This window comes from Chlorocebus sabaeus, chromosome 15 (genome assembly GCF_047675955.1).
Source record: "Chlorocebus sabaeus isolate Y175 chromosome 15, mChlSab1.0.hap1, whole genome shotgun sequence".
Taxonomy (NCBI): domain Eukaryota; kingdom Metazoa; phylum Chordata; class Mammalia; order Primates; family Cercopithecidae; genus Chlorocebus; species Chlorocebus sabaeus.
The window spans coordinates 88,264,518-88,290,323 of record NC_132918.1 but is presented as its reverse complement, the minus strand read 5'-3'; the positions used below and the strand labels follow the sequence as shown (position 1 = coordinate 88,290,323).

The window sequence follows — 25,806 nt, the reverse complement described above, 5'->3', positions numbered from 1 at the left end:
TCCTTTAACTTCTCTATTGGGAGTCTTTTTATAAACCTTAGAAGTAGCCCCTTTTTGGGCTGGGCGCAGTGGCTGACACCTGTAATCCCAGCACTTTGGGAGGCCGAGGCGGGCGAATCATGAGGTCAGGAGATTGAGACCATAGTGAAACCCCGTCTCTACTAAAAATACGAAAAATTAGCCGGGCGTGGTGGCGGGCGCCTGTAGTCCCAGCTACTCAGGAGGCTGAGGCAGGAGAATGGCGAGAACCCGGGAGGCGGAGCTTGCAGTGAGCCGAGATCGCGCCACTGCACTCCAACCTGGGCGACAGAGCGAGACTCCGTCTCCAAAGAAAAAACAAGTAGCCCCTTTTCTTCTGACTTTGATCTTCAGGATAGGTCTCATTAACACTCTCCTTCACTGATTACAACACATACTGTGTTTGTTTTGTTTCAGCTACATGGGTACAACTGAGCATCTTCTTGGCATTTAAACTGGTGTCTATTGCCCCTGCTCTCTCATGAGGATCTGGGCCTGTCACTTGGCACTCGTTTTCCTGGCAGCTCTTCCTGTTTTTCCTGTTTTCCCAACTTCCAATCTTTGACTTACGCTAATACTATCTTCAGTGATTTCCACCACCACCCTACCCCATTTTTAGAAATAGAGAGCTAAGAACTTTCTTGAAATTAGATTCCCACCTCCAGGAATATTTTAGAATTACAGAAAATCTGAAATGAATGGAGACAGAGATCTGGAAACTTCTCATTTTATGGATGAGAAACTAAGGTGCAGAAGAGAGACTTAGCATGACTAAGGTCCACATGGAAGTGGAATGGGGAGAATAGAACTTAGTTGATTTGCCACCGAAGCTACTATACCTCCCTTTGTTCTGTGGTTCCCTCTAATACCCTTATAGGTACATTATAAATCATAAAGATTTTATAAACATAGTTGTGATTGCCATGCTAAAACACACGAATGTTGGCATTGTGTCATCTTTCACCTAAAGCAGGAGTTGTCAAACTTTTCTGTAAAGAGCAAGATAGTTCTGACTTTAGGCTTTGCCAATCACATGGCTTCCATTTCAAGTACTCAACACTGTCACTGAAGCCTCAAAGCAGCCATAGACAATGAACAATCAAATGGGCATGGCTGTGTTTCAGTAAAACTTCATTTATAAAAACAAGCTATAGACCAGATTTAGCCTGTGCATCCTAGTTTTTTTTTTTTTTTTTTTTTTTTGACCCCGATCTAGAAGATCAGCTGTTTCTCTCATTTTATCCAAGTACCCATAGTCCTGAGGTCTGTTCTTACTGAACCCACTGGGTGCATTTGACACCCAGTTGGTCTGAGTCAGCTTGTGCTATTATAACCAAAGACCATAGACCGGGTGCTCGAACAACAAAAATGTATTCTTCACAGTTCTTGGGGCTGGAAAGGCCAGGATGGAGGTGTTGCCCAGTGTGGTTCCTGGAGAGGGCTTGCTTTCTGGTTTGCAGATGGCTGGCTGCCTTCTTGCTGTATCTTCACGTGGTGGAGAGAGATGTGTTTTCTTAGGGCATCAATGTCATTCACGAGGCTCCACCCTCATGACCTAACTATCTCCCAAAGGCGTCACCTCCAAATACTATTGCATTAGAGATTAGGCTTCAACATATGAATTTTGGAGGGATACATAACACAGTAAATGGCCAGCACATCTTTGGCATTTGTTTCCATCAGAATAATAAGAACACACTGATGAAGTTGTTTGTGGCCAATAGCTGAAGTTTTCTGTTAAAGCACTTTTATGGAATGAAAGTTAAGACAAGGTACAATGGCTGTGTCCTGGAGTCTTGCTTAGACCAGCCTTCAACATGACCTTACACTTACCTGTTTCTTCTACCCTGGCAGTGCCTAAGAATTTCCCACAGGAACTGAGGAAGTACACGGTGCAAGGCTTCCGTGTCATTGCTCTTGCCCACAAAACCTTAAAGATGGGGAACCTTTCAGAAGTGGAGCACTTAGCCAGGTAAGCAACTCAGAAAAGGACACTAGAGCAGGCTTTGTGTGCATGAAGTGTGAGTCCTGGAGATGAACAGATGAACAGTTCTAATCACCTTGAAGTCTCCCGGAGACAGAGAATTAATCTTGTACAGTCCCCTGATTCAGAGATGGACAATTGTAGGTGATACTGGAGACGACTTGCTCAGGTCACAATGCTGGTTGGTGGCAGAACAAGGATGGTACTTGAGAGCTTCTGACTCCAAGATACCAGTGTGTTATCTCTGTTCGGCATTATGTTATGCCAACTTTAGTCTCAGCGCCAATCCCATCAAAACAACCAACGCTCCTTCAACCTCAGAGCATTATGTGACCAATCGACTTGGGTGTCCCATACACAGAGGGGTTGAGAGAGGGAGACAGTTGGCGCCTTGGAAGATTTTCAGAATCTTTTAGGCATGTTTTATTTCAGTGCTCAATACTACAACACCTCTTTCGTATCTGTGAAGGTAATAAGTGCAAATTGAATTACTTGTGAGAAATAAAATTCAGTATTCTTAATTACATTACAGGGATAAGTTGTCCTCATTAGAGGATAATTTATAAATTATTTTTTCTTTCAAAGTTCTTCAGTTTTTAAAGGCTATTTTAAAATTATCTATGACAAAGGAGTAAAAAAATACTGTGGAAAATTGAATAGCAGACAATCTATTTATTTCTTACATTGGATTTGTGTTGCTGATAAATGCTCATTTATATACAGCTAGCCCCTTCATGTAAGATACTGATATCCTTGGTTTAACATTATTATTTGCAACCTAAGTCCATTGACTCTAAGTTAATTAGTAAACATAGTCCCTTCCTTATTCTGTGCTTGTTTCACCATCTATAAAATATGCAACTGGATGATCTCCAAGGAGGCTTTCAGCCATGACATTTTAATATTTGAAACAGGATCACAAAGCTCATTTTGAAATATATGAATGACATTCTCAGATTTAACATTGCAGGTGTTAGCTATTCTTGAGCAAACATAAAGGTCCAGACCACATAGGATTTGTAATTTTTTAAACACAAATTTGAATAATCCACATTAAGGACATGTGTGAAGAAAAGATCTATGTAGCTAGAGATGGAGTGTAGCCATCACCCAGCTGTCACATACAAATGCAGCTGTGTTGTTCTCATACGAGAGCCACTAGTAGGATAGACATTATTATAAACATAACAAAATAAGACAATGAAGATAAAATGTGCTAGATTTCCAACCATTCCAGGTTTTTTTTTCAGGCAATATCAGGAGTCTATTATACTTCTCAGAATTTAGTTACTATTTTCAAACAGGATAAAAGGACAGGGTTTTGATTTATCTTAGAATCAAATTCTATTTAGAAAAGTTTTCCAACTAGACAAATTTAAAACTTCTTAAAAATTGGAGTCAAAATGGGGAAGTAGAAAAGTTTTTTGAGATGACTTAAAAAGTCACTCCAAACTAAAACAACAGGAGGAATACTTCATCAAGGCCTAGCCTTTCACTGGTTTAGCAGATCTGTATTGAACTTAACTGTGTGTCAGATGCTCAAGTAATTCAGAATTTATTCAGAAGTGAATAAAATAAAATCCTGCCCTCACGAATCTTATATCCTAGTTGGGGAAATAGATTATAAAATAGACCCATAAAATATTGTCCCACTAGTGGTTCTTAAATGACCTGAGGGGGAAAGTATAAAGTAAGTTAAGAGGACTTTTTAAAAAAGACAGAGAATGTCATTTTGCTTGGGCAATCAGCGAAGTCCTCAGAGGAGTAACATTTTAACAGACATCTAATAAAATAAGAGAGAAAGACATGCAGCTATCCAGAGGAAGAGCATTGCAGGGAATACAAATGGTAGGTAAAAAGGCTTTAACGCAAGTGCTGCTGGGAAGGTTGTAGGGGAACAAGAAGCCAAGTGCCTAAAGTATTGAATGAGAAGAAGCATCATAAAATAGAAACAAAGAACTTTTGTCTGTTTTTGCTTTTGTTTCCTGTGCTTTTGGTGTCATAGCCATGAAATCATTGCCAAGACCAGTGTCAAGAAGATTTCTCCCTATGTTTTCCTCTAGTAGTTTCACAGTTTCAGGTCTTACGTTTAAGTGTTTAATCCATTTTGAGTTGATTTTTACGTATGGTATAAGATAAGGGTCCAGTTTCATTCTTTTGCTGGTGGATATCAAACTGAAAAGCTTTGCACAGCAAAGGAAATAACAGTGAAACAGCAACCTATAAAATGGCAGAAAATCTCTGCAAACCATATATCTGATAAGAAATTAATATCCAAAATGTACAGAGGACATAATTCAATAGCAAAAATCAATAAATAACCCAATTTAAAAGTGAACAAAGGCCCTAAATAGACATTTCTACAAAGACATACAAATGGCCAACAGATATATGAAAAAGTGCTCAACTTTACTAGGCACTAGGGAAATGTGAATCAAAACCGCAATGAAATATCACCTGATACCTGTAAGGATGGCTATTTGAAAAGAAAACATGTGCTGACAAGGATATAGAGAAATTGGAACCATTGTAAAATGGTACAGCTGCTATGGAAAACGATGTGGAGGTTCTTTAAAAAATTAAAAATAGAATGACCGTATGATACAATGATCCAAAATCCCAATTCTGAGTATATATCCAAAAGAACTGACACTGGGATCTCAAAAAAAGATATCTTCACCTTTATGTTCATTGCAGCATTATTTATAATAGTCAAGATATGGAAACAACCTAAATGTTCATCAGTGGATGAATGGATTTTAAAAATGTAATATGTACATATAATGGAATATTATTAAGCCTTAGAAAAGGAGAAAATCTTGCCATATGAGACAACATGAATGAAACTGAAAGACATCACACTAAGTGAAATAAACCAGTCACAGAAGGCCTAGTACTGTGTGATCCTACTTATCTGAAGCATCTGAAATAGACATATTCATAGAAGTAGAGAGTAGAGAGTAGAATGGTGGTTACCAAGGGCTAGCAGAAGAGGGAAATAGGAAGTTGTCATGAATGGGTATAAAGTTTCAGTTATGCAAGATGAATACCTTCTAGAGAAGTGATTTTAACACACATGCACACATACATATACAACAGGGCAGAAGGAAACTTTTTGAGGTGATGGATATGTTTATTACCTTGATTATGGTAATGGCTTCATAGCTGTATGCATATTGTTTAAATCTATCTCCCTGTAATCTTAACACCATGGTGCACAGAAAAATGAACAAAGAATAAAAAAGAGTTCTTGGCCCCCAAATTTACTTTTTAAAAAGCCACCCTAGAATCATCCCATTTCAGAGGAAAGTTCCTATATAACTAATGCAACCCAGTTGGACTATAAGCCACCTTCAAATTCTGAAAACTGTTCAGAGCCCTGTCTGATGCCAATAAATATTATTCAAGGTGACAGATGGAGACTAAGATGAATGACACCGTATTCAACTACTACTATCGTGTCTTGTATGTATGCAGAATGCACTTAACAAATGCCAAATAAACTGAAACGATTGCAAACTCTAAAAAGAGAAAGCTATGATAAATTAAAAAATAAAGTATATTGGATTAACATATTTAAAAACCAACAGAAGAGTTGGAAGATAAGCACATTGTTTTTAAAAATAAAGTTGGAAACTGGAAAAAACAGATTTAGAAGTGGTTGCTTCTAGGAAGGAGAGGGGTGAGATGGTGTGGAGACACAGACTGTTGGTTTTCATTATAAGCTTTTAAGTTTGTTTTGATTTTTAAAATGTGCCTGTATTACATAAATAAGACAAGGAAATTTTTAAAAGAAGAAATAAATTGAACTATTAAGCGTATATAGATACACTTTAATATTGATTTTCTCCTGGATACAAAGAGAAAAAGTGGAGTCAGAGTTAACATTTCTGGGACTTCTCATCATGGAGAATCGCTTGAAAAAAGAAACCAAACCGGTCTTGAAGGAACTGAGCGAGGCCCGTATCAGGACTGTGATGATTACAGGTATATATTTGTTTCTAGGTGCCTGGCAAGTTGATTGTATCCCAGGCATAAGAACAAGATGTGTGAGCTGAGTTCATGTATCAGAGACAGAGAAAAATGTTTTGTTGTTGAATTTGTTACCCTGTAGTCCCTTACCTGAAAACATGTACAGCTGCCCCGACAGGACCAGAGGCTTTGGAGGTAGGGACCATATCTCATTCTCTTTGTCTAATGACTACCCCTCCTAGCCAGGATCTGTGCAGTGCCTCTAGGCTCACAGTAAATGAGCAAGAATGGGTGTGTTCTCATCAAGAAACCCAGTGATCCCTCTACACAGAGGATTGAGCCTCTGGTTGATGGTCCTCTAGGGCAGTAGGGCCAGGCAAGATGTATAATCGTCAAACCCAAGCACAGCCTGACCCTGTGTGTTCTTTGCTTAGTTGGTTTCCAGACCCCGTGGATGGTTTTATGCTATCAGGCTGAGATCATACTATATTTGCCACTAAGAGCAGTCTGACTTCTGAGGATTAGTCATAAATGCTTAAGTATTTCTTTATTAATTCACACAGTTTTGAAATACACATGGACAGGATATGATGCTGAATGTTGTGAGAGGGAGATGGGAATATAGTGTTTACCCATGAGGGGCAGTCTACAGCAGAGAGGAAGATAAAATAAGGCAGAAAGCAGTAAATGCCCCCAAAGAACACTAAGCAGAGTGGAAAAGGGCGACCTCAGTTCCTGTTGCTGAGGGGAGGTTTGTACATACAGAAAGCAAAGTTTCTTTGTCTTCTAGGTGACAACCTTCAAACAGCCATTACTGTTGCAAAGAATTCTGAAATGATTCCTCCAGGCAGCCAAGTGATCGTTGTTGAAGCCAAAGAACCAGAAGAATTTGTTCCTGCCTCTATGACCTGGCAGCTGGTGGAGAACCAAGATACTGGACCTGGGAAGACAGTGAGCAAATGTTAGAAGGCCCCTCCGTGGGCCTAGACTGATGGAATACAATCCTGGCACTGCTCAGCCTTCTCTCAACTCCAGGAGTCATCTCAGTAATAATCCCTCACATCTGTTCAGAGTTTGACAGTTCGCAAAGCATTTCCACCAGCTCTGGTTCCCTGTGAAAATCACCTGGGGGAGTTTCTAAGCTTCCAGTGCAGGCTGCACCAATTAAATCAGAACCCCTGGGGTAGGAGTTAGCATCGGGTGCTTTTCCCAGCGATTCCAGTGTGCAGTCATGGCTGAGAACTACTGATTTACACTCATATTTTCCACTTGGTCATTAAAATAACCCTATGCAATTGGGCAAACCATTAATTTTACAAATGAGAAAACTGAGGCTCAGAGCAGTAAGCTTGCCCAATACAAAAACTGGTGAGTTGCAGAGCAGGAAAGCAGACTTAGGCCTATTTGATTCCATGCAGATCCATGGGCATTTGGATTGTACTATACCTATGACATGAAGCTAACAGAGGCTGGGCTTCTCTAGATAGAAATCTCCCTGTGCTCTTGTGACAGAATAGCTTTTTCATATGACGACAATGGGCTGTAGCCTCACATTCCATCACTAAAGGTAACACCCATGCTTTTGTGTGAATTCAAAGATATAGCCCTACAGGTGATGAATTACAAAAATGCTGCCTTCCTCCAGGCTAACCAGCCTTTCGGATTGTTAAGTATAGAGTGGGTCTCTGTGCAGTCAGGAGTCTTTGTGTAGTACACAAACTGCACAGCTATACAGAATGGCCCTGCCCCTATCCTGGGAAGAGGTGGGTTAACTTGCTTCAACCTCTAATTGCATGGGCTGTGAAAGATGACAGCTCTCTCTCTGCTCTCAGCAGATTTCTGGTGCTTATTTCCTTGTGAACCTACTTGCTTCTATATCAGTGCATGCCGCCTGAATTTCACTGCATGCTGTAACCCAGGCCCTTTGTGAATTGTAACTGAGAGTCCGCTCACACTACTTTCATGAATTGAATGCCTCTACTGACATTTTGGTTCCCACCAGGAGAAATGGTATCACAGTTTCAGGCCTTCCTCCTCCCTGGGTCCCTCCACCACACTTCCTCTCCCCACATTCCCAGTTCAAGCGAAAGGAATTCCTACTCCTGTCTCAGGAGGGATGCTTTAGAACATGTCTTTTGTTGGTTATTTTGCAACTGGGGATAGAAAGGGAGGGGTGTGTCATCTTGCCTCCCAGTTCAGCATAGCAAATTTTTTTTCCTTCAAATACAATGCTTTCCCTGAGATGAAGTCATCTGATGAATAAAATTTTCTCACCTCCTGCAATATTTGAATTTAGAGTCCTAAACACAAATGGAAGGCTCCCTGAGAAATGTTGCATGAAAAACCATGATTGATTATTGATATAATGAATGCACAGGCATTCATCAGATGCTTTCTCCCTAACTGAGAGCCAGGTAGGGCTAGAACCAAGCCAGAGAAATATCGTGACAGGTGAAAGGTAGGAGGGAAAGGGTTTTGGAAAAGGATTACTCCTGGTGCAGTGGGATGTAGAGTATGGAAGAGAATGTGGGGAACCATGATAGAAAGGGTTACCTGTTGAGGTAGGGTCATAACAAAGGTCAGAGGCTGGGTCCTAAAAGGAGTTAGGCACTGAAGACAGAGTTCCTGCTTTACAGTGAAGACAATGAGAGTGATTTTTGAATAAGTGAATGGTAAGAGATCTTAGAAAATATAAGGTTGCATGAGGAGGAGAAGGAAGAAGAGGGAAGAATTTTCCTCTTCTTCCTTGTAATAACTAATTGGGACCTAGGAATAGTTAGATTTCTTCAGTAGACTGACATCACACATATTATCTCCCAAGACAGGATCCAGAGTACCGTACTGTCAAAGTATCATATGTTTACATAATCTTGGGGGGAATGTTTAGAGTGTTTTCTTCCTATGGGTGGAAGTGCTGTAGGCAAATTACACCTTATTTTGTTGCTGACCTTCACACTGTTAGGCAACATGAAAACTCTTCCTTCAATAAAGCATAGGAAAGCAGAGACACTCCTTAAGAGTCAATGTAGAAATGATGCCCTTTTGATTTTAGGAAACCTGCGTGTACACTGGAAACAGTTCAACCCCTCGTGGGGAAAGAGGAAGCTGTTACCATTTTGCAATGAGTGGGAAATCATACCAAGTGGTATTTGAGCATTTCACCAGCTTGCTTCCAAAAGTAAGTACTGAAGAAATGAAGTGTTTTGTTTTGCTCCTCAAATTAGCGATTGCGAAAGGAGGAGGAGAGTATTGAAAACAGTGATCACTGAGGTTGCCTCACAATTAGAGAATAAACACCCCCAAAGGAGTACTGTCCCAGAGAAAGTTTTCTGGCCCTTTTTATGCCTTCCTGGTCCCAGGCAGACCCACAGCCTCCCATTCCAAGTTTGAGTTCTGGTGCTTTCTCTCACCCCTGTGGCCAGTTCAGCCTTCCTCCTCCTTTCCCTCCCCACCCAGGAGAACAGCAGAGTTCCAGACACGCTGCTTTTTTGAGGGCCAGCTTCTCTCTGAAACCTACCAGCTCATGTCAGGCTAAGCTCTATTCCCCTTCCTGTCTGGATTCTTAAATTACAGCAAGAGAAGACAAAGGCCCCATGGTTTATTTTCAGAGTCATTTGTTATCTTGTCCTCTATGTGTCCTGTTTTAAAATAGTGCTGTGCAGGGTTGCACTGTCAATGTGTGGGAGATTAATGGAGCACAAGGGGAGGGCAGCAACTATCTGTTAGCAGTGTCTTAAAAATTCTGTCATCCTAGCAGTCAAAGACCCCAGAATCTAGACCCCAAAGGCTTCTAGAAAGCTCTTAGTTCAGTTCAGGGAAAGCTGAGACTCAGAGAGGTTAATTTGCTTGTCTAAGGTATGCACAGCTAGCTGGCACAGCTGAGAAGAGAGGCTTGTTTCTCAGCTTCCAGCCTTTCCTCTATCTATGCTATGATTATGGAGATGGTGTCTATTAGGAAAGAACTGTGTTTCCTCAAGCATTTTTACTCCATATGCTCTGCTGCTTCTTAGTTACTATAGTATTATTGATTACTGGTCACCCCATCTTGGAAAAATGGTCTGGGAAAAAAAGTAATGGAGTTGTGATGGAGGACTTTAGGTGAAATTTCAATATTAAAGCTTTAAATCTCCTTATTTCCCTTCCTGGTATTGGTCTAATGACATACCATCCAATACTGTATTAAATTAGTAACCAGGAGTGATTTTTCAGGGCTGTTCTTTTATTTTTAAAAGTTTTCTTCTTCCCAATCATATTGCAATGGTTCTTTTTTCTTTTTAGATTCTGGTGAATGGAACAGTTTTTGCAAGAATGTCTCCTGGGCAGAAATCAAGCCTTATTGAAGAATTTCAGAAATTAAAGTAGGTGTCATGGCATGAAAGACGAGTATGCTCATTAACTATTGCTACCTATGGGTCAATGATTCAGGTGTGGGTCAGAATGGCTATTATTAAAAAGTCACAAATAACAAATGTGGGCAAGATTGCAGAGAAAAGGGAACACTTATACACTATCGGTGGGAGTGTAAATTAGTTCAACCATTGTAGAAAGCAGTATGGCAATTCCTCAAAGAGCTAAAAACAGAACTACCATTTGAACCAGCAATCCCAATGCTGGGTATATACCCAGAAGAATATAAATCATTCTACCATAGAGACACATGCACATGACTGTTCATTGCAGCACTATTCACAATAGCAAAAACATGGGAATCAACATAAATGCCCACCAATGACAGACTGGATAAAGAAAATGCGGCACGTATACACCATGGAATACAGTGCAGCCATAAAAACGAATGAGAGTATGACTTTTGCAGGAACACAGATGGAAATGGAGGCTATTATCCTTAGCAAACTCAAGCAGGAACAGAAAATCAAATACTGTGTGTTCTCACTTATAAGCGGAAGCTAAATGATGAGAACACATGGACACAAAGAAGAAAAACACAGATACTGGGGTCTACTTGAGAGTAGAGGGTGGGAAGAGGGAGAGGAGCAGAAAAAATAACTACTGGGTACTGGGCTTAATTCCTGGGTGATGAAATAATCTGTAAAACAAACCTCCGTGACATGAGTTCCCTTGTATAACAAACCTGCACATGTTCCCCAAACCTAAAATAAAAGTTAAAAAAAAGGATTAAAAAAAAATTCAGGTGTGGCTTAGCTGAGTCTTCTGGCTCAGGATATCTCTAGGAGATGTAACCAGGTCTTGGCCATGACTACAGTCAATCAGTGCTTGAGGGGAAAAAATCTCTCGCCAGCCTCACTCACATGTTGAAGGCTCAGTGCATCCTGAGCAATTGGACCGAACCTCAGTTTTTCACTGGCTAGCGGACAGAAGCCAACCTCAGTTCCTTGTGACAGGGACCATTTCATAAGGAAGCTCATGGTGTGACAGTTGACTTTTAAAAGAGCAAGCAAGAAGAACCAGAGACAGAGCACACAAGACAGTTGTTGCTGTTTATTTATAGACCAGTCGCAGAAGTGACATCTTACCACCTTTGCTGCATTCCCTTCCTTAGGAGCGAGTCACTAGATCCAGCCCACTTCCAGGGGAGTGGATTACACAGGGCATGGATGCCAGGAGCTGGGGATCGCTGAGGGTCATTAGAAGTTGCCTATCCCAAACAGCATTTGTTCTGTGGTTCATAAGGCATGTATCTTAGAGAAACCCTCCCCTGCTTGGATGTAGCAGAAATAGTGAGGCAGGTTGTATAGCTTAGAATCAGAAAAATGGGGAAGTAGGTGAGTTATACCCTGGAATTATTTTAAGTTGGTCCATTAGAAGATATGCAAATAATTTCTGGTCCTCTTAGCAAGAGATGAAATAGCATTTTCTCTTTATCTGGCCCCAGTAGGGAAAGTCAAGAGAAAGTTCTTTATTACCCCCTTCAAAAATAAAGATGACCAAGTTACATTATAGTGAAATGGTACTTCTTGAGACCAGATCCACCTATTGCTTGCTGGGAATGTAACAGTTTGGGGCTGCAGAGTCTAGGAAGTGAAAAGGAACATAGGGTAGTGAATCTTTAGATGATGGCTGGTCAGTAGTTGGTGATATCAGGAGACAGCGTTTTACTGTTAGATTTTGTTACCCATAGGGAAGTCTCAAAAACTGCCTATTAACTTCCAGAATGCCTGAGGCTGGGTAAGTAAAATGACTATTTCATTCACATGATTATTACATGATATTGCTGAAGAAAGTAATTTTACCTTTTTCAAATGCCTGAGAAATTTTGCCAACTAAAATGCCTAATTTTGAAAAGCCATATTCCCCTTAAAAAATCAATTCAGGAAGACACATACTGTCTCAGAATGAGCGGTCTTCTCAACATCCCAATCTTCCTCCTCATGCCTTTGTCATTGGCAATGTGCATAAGGCTGTCTGCATTCTCTTTCTGAATTCAGGGAACACTAAAAGATGTAAGATTCCTGATGTGATATAGAGGCTAGATGTGTGCTTTAAGCCTGAAAAAAGGAGCCATTTTTCAACAACTGTGCGTAGTCATGACATGAACATATATAGCATGATTATTTTCATCTACACAACCCAATATTGGATTGAACCATAGGGGTATGCCTACATTTGACTTTTTTTTTTTTTCTTTTTTTGAGAGAGAGTCCTGCTTTTTTGCCCAGGCTAGAGTGCAATGGTGCAATATTGGCTCACTGCAGCCTCTACTTCCTGAGTTCAAACAATCCTCCTGCCTCAGCCTCCCAAGTAGCTGGGATTATAGATGCCACCATGCCTAGCTAATTTTTTTGATCTTTAGTAGAGATGGGGTTTCACCATGTTGGCCAGGCTGGTCTCAAACTCCTGACCTCGAGATCCACCCACCTCAGCCTCCCAAAGTGCTGGGATTACAGGTGTGAGCCACTGCGCCCAGCCACATTTAACTATTTTTGACCTATAAAAGTGGTTATTTCTTATGCATTAACTAATAATGAGGAAATTCTAAGGAAACTTTATTTTTTCTCCTTATTGATTTTATAATTCTGTTTTTAGAAAAATGCAGCTAAGTCTTTAAGAATATTGTCATTTATCAATACTTACAATGTATTACTTATAATAGAAGGCAGGCAGTGTCTTACATCAGAAACTCCTTTTCTTTGGCAGCCATATTAATTTTCACTCTTCTATTTGTATTATGCTTGCACACCAAACTGATATAGATGGAAAACATATCTCATTTTCACCTGAGATGCATCAAAAATATGAGCATATGTCTCTACTTATCTCTATTAAACTATTTTTGAAATTTCTCATCCTGGTATCTGAACTGTAAATACCCAACAATAGTCAGTGACTAAAAATGCAACGGGACTGGATTATGATCTCTGCGTTAGGTTGTGTGGGAAGCGCTCTGCTCATGAGTGCACACTCTTAAGCTTGGGCTTGGTGCGTATCATCAAGCAGGACTTCTTTTAAAGTGTGTGATCACTGTTTTGCCGATGTCCTTGGTTATATCACTACCATTTCAATGTGATTGGCTGAAGCAACTTAAATAATGCAACGGCCTTTTCCCTCTGGGAATATGTCTCTCCAAACCATTTTTCTTCAGCCTGATTCCAGGTGTGTTCAGGGGACACACACATACACACAAATCACATGTGACTTAGTTATGATGGAAAATATTCAAGTAAGCTGTTCATTTTTCTTACCTACTAATCCTTCTTCTCCTGTCTCCTGCAGTTATTATGTGGGCATGTGTGGAGATGGAGCTAATGATTGTGGGGTGAGTAGAAATGGCTTTTGCTCAGGTAAGCTGCTCACTAATATCCCTCTGGAGGACCTCAGGCTCTCCTGGGGTTTGTCTCTCATCCTTCCACCAGCAACCATTTGATTATTTTGCTGTTTACATCCACCTCTACCTGAGTGTGGGTTGGAAGTGGAGGGGAGTAAAGGGAGATGAGACACTTCCGATGCTTTCTGGAAACTCCTAGAATAATAAACACAAAGGAAGGCTACTTAGATTCCTATATTTCAGGTTCCAAAGATGGAACTTTACAAGTCTAGCTGCTTTCAATCTTTCCTGTTATCAGTAATGAAATGATTTCTCAGGGATGTGATTTCTTTTCCCCCCTCAAGGTCACGCAACTGATAAAGACTCAGTGAAAAAAAGTTTGAAACTGATGATTAAAGTTTTGAATTATATGTAAATTATATTCATTCCTGCCAAACTTTCATTCTGTGGTTAGTTTTTAAAAGTTTCCTTCATCCAGAACTCTTTCAGTAAAATCCTAGACCAAACTATTTAGTTTTTTTATGCTATAGAAAAAGCTAAATAAAATGATTCTCAGCAAATTATTTTTCATATGCAGTAGAAGGGCAGTGAATGTTTTATATTCTGAGTTTTAAAGACATGAAGGAAACAAATAGTCTACCTTCAAGATTATGTACATAAGCAAATATTTCAGTAGCTGATTTATGGGACAAGAAGTGAGGAAGATTTCTTTGTATTTCCAAAGCTTATTAGAGATTTAAGATCTTGGTATTTGTTTTACTTCTCTCTTAAATATTATTTCCAAATTTCTGTGAAAACTATGTTTATAGTTAGAGATTTATTAAGATGTTTTTTGCTTTATGTTTCATGAGAAAAAGCTAATTTTTAGTCTGTTCTTTCAAATCTAGAATGTGTATCCTTTCACATTAATTATGTGGAGTTTAGAATAAAACAAAAAAATCAAATGCTAAAAGGGACATAGTCTCTGCCTCCTAAAGAGTTCATTGTCTGATGAAGAAAGAATCATGAATAAAACTAACCCTAACATAAAGTAGATGGTCCTAAAGTATATAATAGAGATACGAAATAGAGATAAAAGAGGAAGAAGAAAATGTCCTAATATTTATTAAACATGAATCTAGTATGTACTGCTCATGGTGCCAGGTACCCTGTAGTTCTATGGAACTACAGATAAATAAAAGCTCATTTTATGCCTGCACAATTCTTGTAGGATCGGACTAGGAAAAGGTGGGGATTCTATCTTTCACCTTTGTTCATGAAGATTCCCACCAGGTACAAGAACTGAAATGGTGAAGGTCCCCAACCAACGTCCATCCAAATTTTGTCATCTTTTTAATTGACTTTTTGAATGAGGGCTTCCGTCTCCTTTTCACATCTGTACTCCCCACAGGCAGGGCCCTTGTACGCACATGCTCACATGCACACACGCATGCATGTACACACACCACTTTTCTACCTCTGGGTCATTGTTTAGTTAGTGACTTTGTGGATCAGGGGAGAGAGGGCACTCCAGGTGGAGGGACAGCATAAACAGAGACCCAAAGAGGAAAGAGTATAGTGTTATACCTTCACGAGGTGAAGAACAGTCTCTTTGTGTTTTGAGAGGTAAAACCTAGCCTGAAAAGTCATGGGTGAGACATGGGCTTATCATTCCAGGCTTTGAAAGTGGCTCATGCAGGCATTTCATTGTCAGAGCAGGAAGCATCTGTGGCGTCCCCTTTTACCTCTAAAACAGCCAACATCAAGTGTGTGCCTCATCTCATCAGGTAAGTCATTTTTTCCTCTTCCACCCCTACAATCAGTGGGCCCATTGTCTGGCTCTGGAGACAGACAGAATTCAACTACAACCTAAAGTGATAAATGCTGAACAGAGGTATGGGTGAAGTGCTATTGGAGAACTAATGAAGGGGGCCATTGGTGTTACTCAGGAGTGCTGGTAAAAGCCACAGAAAAGTGACTTTTGCTGAGCCTTAAAGGATAGATGGGTATCATGTAAACAGTTGAAAGCTTGACTTGATGTTTTAAAACTAATCGTATTTCTTACTTTTTCTCTCCTCTATTTGGTATGTTGGATGCTTCCTGTGACATCCAAATTCTCAGGAATTTTGGATGGATGAGGAAGCTGAAAGGAAATACTTCATTAGATAGCTTCCCCAAATACTATTACATGTCTCCAAAATGCAAATTAGCAAATATGCAATATATTTTACATAAAAGATGTTACAGTTGATTGACAGTGTCAGGGAAGGGGAAGTGATATGGTTTGGCTTTGTGTCCCCACCCAAATCTCATCTGGAGTTGTGGTTCCCAACCTGGTGCCTGGTGGGAGATGACTGGATCATGGGGGCAGTTTCCCCAATGCTGTTCTCATGATAGTGAGGGAGTCCTCATGAGATGTGATGATTTTTAAAGTGGCAGTTTCCCCTCTGTGCTTTCTCTCTCTTGTTCTCTTGTGAAGAAGGTGCCCACTTCTCCTTCACCTTCTGCCATCATTGTAAGTTTCCTGAGGCTTCCCCAGCCATGTGGAATTGTGAGCCAATTAAACCTCTTTTGTTTATAAATTACCCTGTCTCAGGTAGTAATCTTTACAGCAGTGTAAAAATGGACTCACACAGGAAAGCATAAGAGACATTCATTTTCACAGTATGCTTCCCTCACCTCCACTCCACTCTCATTTCTGATCTCATGTCTACTAATATTTTAAATGTAGTTAAGAACAAAACACCCAGTTTTATGTTTATTCATAAATCTGATTTCTCTATTGTTTCCTATAGCACTTAGGGTTAATTTCTGGGCATTTTCCTGGGCAGTGATCTGAAAGCCATTGCCGGATTTTGAGATTCATACAAAAAAGACAACTATGAAGTTCCCCAGCATGTCCTTTGGTGCATCAGAATAAACAGGTCACTGGCAGGAATCACGGACCTAAAGGTAGCAGGTCTAAAATTCCATGCCCTCGGCTGGCTGCATATCAGCAAGACAGCTTCACACAACCCCCTGAACACCGGGTGTCTGTACCTGTGTCCTTTCACACCCTCAAACATGATCACTTCCCCTGCCTCCAAAGCAGCTCCTCTTCCCAACCCCCACTTCCCCTGCTTCTAAGAACAATTTACTCCTTAGAGTCCGCCACTGAGGTTCAGACCCTTAGAGTACATTTAACTCCTTCCTCTTCTTCACCCATAACCAAACAAGCATTATGTTTTACTGATTTATTTTGCAAAGTCTCTCTAAGCACTTTGGTTACTATCTCTAGTGTCTTAACCTTGGTTTGTGTCATGGTGACTACACAATGATAGTACTCAGAACCCTCGCCTTATTTTATGCTTTTCATCATCAATATAACTCATGGAGCTCTTTACAAATGTGCTTGGAAATGTAAAGAATGAGAGAGTCTTGCCCCTGGAGAATTTACATTCCAGCAAAAATTGTGTGTGTGTGTGTGTGTGTGTGTGTGTATATAGTATGTATATGTGTAATATACATACTTATATATAATTTACTGTCATCTTGATCTCTTGATCTTTATGGCCCACTCAGATTATTACCCTAGGGTCTTCCCGCAATATCAAAGCCAACATTACACATATGTATATGTGTAATATACATACATATATACACACACACACACAAATATATACATTACTTATTCAGTGTCTCTCATGCATCAGGCATGTTTTATACACACACACACAAAATTTTATATATATATATATACACACACACACAATGTCTGATGCATGGGAGGTGCTCAATACATTTATTGAAATCAATTAATGTCCAAACAATACAGCAAATGTTCTAGCAGTTGAGTGTGAGAACTCAAGCCAGGAGGGAAGGTTTCAGTAGGGGAGTTGCAACTTGAAAAATGGGTAAGACTTATGCAAACAGAAAGGAGGCGGGAAGGAATTCCAGGTGGGGAAAATGCGGCAGCCATGTTTACACAGAGTGTTGTAACTGGAGAATGCAGGGGCCAGTTGGCGCAACTGGGCTAGAAGACTTCTGGATGGGAATTGCGGTGGTTAAGCTAGAGAACCAGATGTGGAGGCCTTGCAGGGAGTTTGAGCTCCTGGATAGTAGTGCAAAGTGCCTACTTGATCCATTCAACATGCAGTGGCATTTGAACTTCAGATGCTCCTCACGCATGTGCCCCAGTGCATTTATGAGTGCAGCACACTATTACGGAATACAAGTCAGGATGTAAAATTTCTCCAGTGGCAGATGGCTCAGTAAGACTCCAGGGCAGAAACTCCTTGCTTTTATATTTCATAGATTCATAAAAATTAGATATGGTTTAGCTCTGTTAGGCTCGTTTTACTTTTTCTATCCTTGATGCATACTTATTCCTGAGAAAGCACTGCAGAGAGGCAATGAGATGCAGTTTTAGATGCATAGGTTCAAATCCACGGATTTTCATCTTTGTCTTTTGAAACATGATTTACTTGTTGCTATAGTTCAAGTCCTTTAGGGCAAAGACTGTGTCTTAGTCATTTTTATATCAACCATTATGCCTAGCACCATGCTGGGTACATCAGAGCATTCAGTGAATGTTTGTAGAATGCACAGATAAATGCATGAGCTACTTACAATTCACAGTCATTAGGAATAGCAGTAATTTTGGAGGCTCATTTATCCTTTACTTAGAATGGTTTCTTGTATTTTCCTTTGAATCTGGGTGTCTTAATTTTCCTGGAACTATGCATGATTGCAGGAAAAAAAACAATGAAATCACAATGTTTATATCAGACTTGAGAAAATGATCCGTACTTCACATGCTTGCCCCTTCTCAGCTTGTCTTCTGCTCCATCCTCGGTGTTGAAAACAAACGACAGCACCTCACAGCTTGGTAGAAAATATCTTCCCAACGTATCCTGGTTTCTCTCCCACCCTTGCCTTCTCATTTTGCCTGAGACAAAGTGGTTAGTAGTTTGGCTTTTAGGTTCTTCTTTTCATGTCCCCGTTCCGTTGACCACATCTTTGAGCGGAGCAGGTGTTCATGTTACTGGGGACTAGAAATGAAGTGGATGTGGGTCACATCCCATGTGGATTGCTTCTGCCCTGACCAGAGGAGGCTTGAAGGAGAGCTGGTTTGCTGAGGTCCCACTCTGGCATCACGTGCTGCTACCTCACGTTGTTTTCTTTTAACCTGTCATCATCCACCATTCAGAAAACCTGGTACTGCATTGACAGCTAAGACTGAATTTTTTTTAAAGGAGAAATATCTACTTTTTAAGTTGCATTTTTTTACTGTCATCTTGATCTCTTGATCTTTATGACCCACTCAGATTATTACCCTGGGGTCTTCCTGCAATATCAAAGCCAACGTTACCCATTTCATCTCAAATATTAGAGTCACATTCACACTTCCTAAAATGTCAAAGCACCTATCCTTTAGCTCTGTGTCTGCAAGGACCTCTACAGCACACACAGTGCAATTCCCAGGAAGCATGTATTGTTAAGATGTAATGAGTCACAAGCAAGTCAATACTTGATATTTTGCACCTTATCATAATGTTGTATTGTGTTTATAATACACATAGTAATCTTCTCACTTCACTGAAATCTTGTTGAAAACGAGGAGTGTGCCTGATTCATTTTATATCCTCTATGACTGTTAGCATAATGCTGGTACTTCATAAGCCCTAAATAAAAAGTAAATGAACCGATGAGTAAGGTAATGATTGAAGGAGAGAATGAATGAATGAGTGGTTAAATAAATGAGAGGATGAATTCATGATTAAGTGAATGTATGTCAACAGGCTACTAAAAATATAACTCCTTTTAAATATAAAAGAAGTTGGGAGACATCTATCATATATAACCAATTTTTATTTTTATTTCTTTTTAAACAGAGAAGGCCGAGCTGCTCTGGTTTCCTCCTTTGGAGTATTTAAATACTTGACCATGTACGGCATAATCCAGTTTATCAGTGCATTACTGCTCTATTGGGTAGGAACCAAATCATTTCGTCTCAGTTCTAATTGCATTTATGTCCCTAATTTATTATTCAGGGTATAGCTCCTACACAAGATTTAATGTTTTATAAATAAATGACACTTCTCAAAATAGGTGTCTGCAAACTCAGGAACCTGGTATAACTGTGCATGAAATGTGGAACTAGAAATAAGTAGATATAGATGAGTTTTCTAGCGTTTTGTTTTTCTCTTGATAACCTGAGACTCTTGACCTCTCCAAACCCCTGTTTCTTCTTTTGGAGTATGAAGAGAGCTTCAGAGCAGCCTAAATATAATTCAGCAGGAAATGGATGAGTCTCCAATTGTGGAATATTTTCAACAAAAGGCTAAGAAGAGATAAAAAAGAAGAGAAGTTGTTGAATTTGCTTTTGAAGGACTAGAATGCTAAAGACCTTTCACAATGGACCCTTATTCCTGAAGGTACTTAGAATTTATACAGTCAGGGATATCATTAGTAAAGAATCAGAAATTCTTTGAAACTAAAAAAGACTCAAAATTAAATGATGATAATAGCCATTTAAAAATTAATTAGCTGTACGGAAGAACTATGTATAGGCTAAAAATAATCTTCATTAGTCCAATCATAGCTTGTAATACAGTAAAATGATCCAACAGGCTCAAGGAACACTTCAGGAGGGATTATTCTGTTGCTTTCCTGGGAGGTTTGAGAAGTGAATAAGAGGACCACAAGATTCTACCATCCAGTGGACTATTGCTTGCAAGGATCACACACACAGGGCTCAAAGGCAGCCTGGTGGGAAGAAATAAGAACTGGACTGGGAGTCAGAAAACCTGGATTCAAGTTCTTCCTCCATCCAAAAAACAAATTAGGTCTTGCCTTTGGCCAAAACCTGCTTCTGGGTAGCTGATTTTTCAGAGCCCTCCATAGTTCCATGAAAGCTTCTCCTAGAAGAAAAACTAAAGGTGTGGTTGGAAATTTCTTCTGCTCCATCTCATTCTGAATATATAATTTTACCACTCTCAGGTGAAAAGAAGAGGAAAGGATATGAGAAAGAAAAGTAAAGACGACAGAGGAAGAATTGGAGGTTGACAGGGACACTGAGGAACCAATGGCAGCCTTTCAAACATGTGACAGCAGAAATTCATTCCCAAAGCTTCCATGGATGGAGGTAGAAACCATAGTCCACTCTGCAGCCATTCATTCTAGTGGTCTAGACCTAAATAAGAGTGTTGCAGAAGAACCTTAACCTGGTACCTTCTGGGACTTGGATTCACTCTCTGAGAAGCCAGCAATACTTTCCATGTGCATAAATCTGGTCTATAATGTGCTCAGAATCAGTTTATAGTTTAGTGCTTAGTCAACAGATAGGAAACAGATACACAGACCTGGCTGCAAGAGATACTGCAAGGCACCTTCCTAGAGAGTCATGGTTTGACTTTCATCTCTAAATACTTCAACTCTATAACGTGAGCTTGAAAGAAGTTCTGTCTACACAAACCTTAAACAGGCGGATGTACCAGACTGAGTTCTGCAATGGGCTTACTTGGGGTAGGAGCCTTAGTTCAGTTTGTGAAAGCGAATGGACTCCAAGAGACCTATGCTGTAAACTCATACCAAGGGTGAGGATGGAGAGCAACGTCTATTGAATGAATTGCGCCTTCACTTCAAATTTTAAGTATAACATTTCTAAGGGAACATTCAGGCTTGAATATCTTATGTTGAGAATTCAACTGCCTAGGCTGAGACTGCAGCTGTCAGGTAATTTTTGTTTTTTTTTTGAGACAGAGTCTCGCTCTGTCGCCCAGGCTGGAGTGCAGTGGCCGGATCCCAGCTCACTGCAAGCTCCGCCTCCCGGGTTCCCGCCATTCTCCTGCCTCAGCCTCCCGAGTAGGTGGGACTACAGGTGCCTGCCACCTCGCCCAGCTAGTTTTTTGTATTTTTTAGTAGAGACGGAGTTTCACCATGTTAGCCAGGAGGGTCTTGATCTCCTGACCTCGTGATCCGCCCGTCTCGGCCTCCCAAAGTGAGCTGTCAGGTAATTAATGCACCCAATAGGAGGGTGGTTCTCAAATAATTGACTTCTGTCGCTAATATGAAGTAGGTTAAATGCAGGGAAAACAGTCGCCTGGCCTCATTCTGTACAATGAGATGCTAATAATTTTAGGTAAGTCATTTTCTTTCTGAAGAGGGGAAAAAAGTAACAGCTGCCTCCTAACGACTTAAAAAGAGTGTAGGGAATAATAAAAAGGCTATGATGGCACTTGCCATATTTATATTTGCTTTTGTTTCTTTTTCAGCAACTACAACTCTTTGGAAATTACCAGTATCTCGTGCAAGATGTAGCCATTACTTTGATGGTCTGTTTAACAAGTAAGCTCTTTAGCAAAGAAAACTGTATTGTTTAATATTTATCTATGAAATTCTAGAAACAGTCACACAAAAATGAACTTTTGAGAAAGAGGCATCCTTATTTCTAAAACCTCATTATTTACAAATTTTTTAAAAGTGATATTGGGAGTAAGTTGAGAGTTGAAATCCCGAGACTTGGCATTAAAACATTCTGATAACAAATAGGTCTTAGTCACAAAAAATTGTCAATGTAGTCCAACTTCTTTGTAGTTTTATGTCTTGTGCATAGAAAAATGAATACAAAATCTAGAAAGGGAATTTTTTAAAACCCAAAGGTCACTTTCCATTATTCAGCTATGCTTCATGTTGACGTAAAACCAGATTTTTGCTAGGTATTTGATGTGTGAGAACAAATGCTAACATTTTATTGTAGTAAAATTCTCCAAAAGCAAGGTGTGGCTTCCAACAGCAGCTATTGCTCATTTCCTTCCTTTGACATGACACTGATAAAGTATTTCCTGTCAAGGAACTCAGGGCTTGATGCTAACTCTTAATAAGTGAGAAAGGTGACTGCCTCACCAGAGAGCAAGGAAAAAGAATGGCATTGTCATCTCTTTTTCCTTGCTCAACAATAGGCATGTTATGAAAAATAACAGATAAAACATCAGCCAATGCAGGATATTAATAACCTTGAGAATTTCATGTAGCATCTTAATACATAAAACTGATATGTTTTATGTATCAACCCAGTGACCAAATTTATCAGTATCAGAGATATAAGCACTAAAATATCAATTTTGATTCTTAGGGTTGAAATGTCTATTCATAGTTCATTAAAATATTTGTCTAGATGTTATTAATATTCATATGACTGAATAATTTTGCATCAATGAAATTGCTTCTACAGTGTTGGATATTTTAAGCAATTTGCATGATTTATTTGTGAATGATGCTAAAGAGAGAAAAAAACACCAAGAGGTTTCAAGAACCAAGCTTTCAGGCAGCAGCATGGAGGTGAAGGCCATGGCTATTGTGGCCTGTTTCCGTGACCTCTGGCTAACTGTCCTCATAGAATTGTGAGGATCAGATACAATGATGCTGGTAGAGTGTGCATCACAGCACAGCACACACTGAGCACTCATTACAATGCGAATCATATCTCCTCCTTTTCCTCTTTTGAGAAGACTGACTAGCTTTCTGAGCACTTGAAGAGCATTAGAATGTGTACACATAGACCAGTGTCATTAGAAATCCAAAAGTATGGATGGTCTTCCTAGTTCTAGTCTTGCCTCAGACTTGCTATATGACACTGAGCAAGTTATTTGGAGCTTTTGCACCCCTAATTCCATGACATTAGTTATGTGGTAGTGGGGCCACTTAACTCTTTCCCACAGCAATAGCCTGTTGAGACTCATGCCAGTTGGTAGCCCTGGGAAACTCAGTCTCGCCTCTCAGAGTGGGCTCTATGAGAGTGCTGGGATGACTCACAGTGGGACCATGATTACCACGAGGAGAAAAAAAACCTCAGAAGGGTGATGATAGACCAGAAGCATAACATTCTATCAGAATGATGGCGCTTTAATTATTACTCAACAAACTGTAGCTAGTAAATGAGTTAAACTCAGGGAGACTGGTGAAGAAGAGAGTAGAGGCAGAAACCAGCTATGTTTGTTAGTTCGTTTTTTACCCTCTACCTGCAAACATCCTATTCTTTTCCCATCTCTGCAAGCTTACTCATCCCACAGGCTGATCATTTCCTGGTCAAGTCTAGGTATTAAGATATCTTATCCTTAGACACGAAAAGTCTAGGTATTATAATTATTATTTCACATTTTCATCGAATTCAAAGCTTTTCTTCCCTTACATCAAGCCTGAACTATGGGCTTGGGGCAAGCAGTAGACAAGAAGGCCATGGTCTCTTCTTCACTTCCTTTGAGTCACCTACTCTTCACCCCTGTTTCTGGAGAAAAGGAGCAACAAGAGCAAAGGACTTATTTTTATGTTTTTTTTTTCTGCTGCAAATTTTAAGTTCCAGGGTACATGTGCAGGATGTGCAGGTTTGTTACATAGGTAAACATGTGCCATGGTGATTTGCAGCACAGATCAACCCATCACCTAGATATTAAGCCCAGCATCCATTAGCTATTCTTCCTGATGCTCTCCTTCCTCCTTGCTGTTCCCAGCAGGCCCCAGTGTGTTTTGTCCCCCACCATGTGTCTATGTGTTCCCACTGTTCAGTTCCACTTATAAGTGAGAATATGCAGTGCTTGGTTTTCTGTTCTTGCATTAGTTTGCTGAGTAACAAATGGAAAAACACTCCATGCTCATGGACAGAAAGAATCAATATCATGAAAATGGCCATACTGCCCAAAGTAATTTATAGATTCAATACTATTCCCATAAAACTACCATTAATATTCTTCACAGAATTAGAAGAAACTATTTTAAAATTCATATGGAACAAAAAAAAAAAGAGCATGAATAGCCAAGACAATCCTAAGCAAAAAGAACAAAGCTGGAGGCATCATGCTACCTGACTTCGAACTATACTACAAAGCAACAGTAACCAAAACAGCATGGTACTGACACAAAAACAGACACAGAGACCAATGGAACAGAATAGAGAACTCAGAAATAAGACTGCACACGTACAACCATCTGATCTTTGACAAACCTGACAAAAACAAACAATGGGGAAAGGATTCCCCATTTAATAAGTGGTGCTGGGAGAACTGGCTAGCTATATGCAGAAAATTGAAACTGGACCCCTTCCTTACACCTTACACAGAAATTAACTCAAGTTGAATTAAAGACTTAAATGTAAAACCCAAGACTATAGAAACCCTAGAAGAAAATATAGCCAAAGGACTTTCTACTTAAGTAGGAGTACGTAGTGCTGTCCTGTCAAATGCCCTCAAATATGGCAGGCACCTACATTTAGGCAATAGGCATGGGGTTCATTGGTGAAATCATCAGAACTTCCCTGTGGATAGGTGTGGACTAGACCATGCCCTGACATAGTGGTGCTCTCTCCCTCTGACTTCTCAGGATTCCTTTCTGCAGCTGCCTCCTAGTGGTACATACATGAAGCTCTTTTCTACTGCTGGGCCCTCCAACCCCAGCAGGCTGCCACATGGATAAACTCCTTTCAGGATAGCTAGCTGTAGCCTGGCTAATTTCCATGGCTTCTACTTAACCTACCAGACAGTAAATAAGTAGCTTGCTCTCACTGCTGCCTGCCCTTTCCCTCTGCTATTACCATGAAGGGGAGTGAGCAAGGCCAATATCCTCTCTTAAAACCACTTCCAGTCTCTCTAACAGTGGCCCTTATGACTTCCCCTCATGGGGTTGTGGTGATGCTGAGAAGAAAGCCACAGTTTACATTGCTCCTAACAATTGCCTTTAAAGAACTGCTTGATAATCTCCATGAGTTTTCCTCTTATACAGACAGTATGCAGCAAATTAGGCAGGAACAGGCATGCTTATAGTTAAATAACCAATATGGATCTCTCTTGCTAGGTACTATGGAGATATGGCGACAATCTCTCTTCACAATAAATAGGCACTTGCAATTCACTGTCCTCAAATATAAGGCTCAGCACAATTCTCTCGACAAGAGAAGCACCATTCAACATTCCCTTATACAAGTGTTCATCTCTCACTGTGTATTAGCCACATAGGTTCCTGGGGCATGAGAAGACTGATTGTTCAAGTTCAGAGTTTAGTGGGGGATTCACATACATGAACAAATAAGACGCAAGTTAAAAGTAGTGAGTAGCAGAAAACAGCAGATGCTTTGGGA

At 40.0% G+C, this 25,806-nt stretch overlaps 1 protein-coding gene and 1 long non-coding RNA gene across 2 annotated transcripts in view; one reads left to right on the top strand and one right to left on the bottom strand.

The window, feature by feature from the left end:
• Positions 1-6,863, bottom strand: part of LOC103241925 (uncharacterized) — a 32,631-nt gene extending 25,768 nt beyond the window's left edge. The window contains exon 1 of the long non-coding RNA XR_500633.3: positions 6,738-6,863. This is a non-coding gene — a long non-coding RNA (uncharacterized lncRNA). The remainder of the gene's footprint in view (positions 1-6,737) is intronic.
• ATP13A5 (ATPase 13A5) overlaps positions 1-25,806 on the top strand; it is a 116,311-nt gene that overhangs the window by 67,693 nt on the left and 22,812 nt on the right. Inside the window, exons 17-25 of the mRNA XM_008009546.3 lie at positions 1,873-1,990; positions 5,865-5,989; positions 6,765-6,925; positions 9,027-9,152; positions 10,253-10,332; positions 13,667-13,709; positions 15,375-15,484; positions 19,571-19,667; positions 21,953-22,025. Coding sequence (XP_008007737.3) covers positions 1,873-1,990; positions 5,865-5,989; positions 6,765-6,925; positions 9,027-9,152; positions 10,253-10,332; positions 13,667-13,709; positions 15,375-15,484; positions 19,571-19,667; positions 21,953-22,025 — 933 coding nt within the window. The remainder of the gene's footprint in view (positions 1-1,872; positions 1,991-5,864; positions 5,990-6,764; positions 6,926-9,026; positions 9,153-10,252; positions 10,333-13,666; positions 13,710-15,374; positions 15,485-19,570; positions 19,668-21,952; positions 22,026-25,806) is intronic.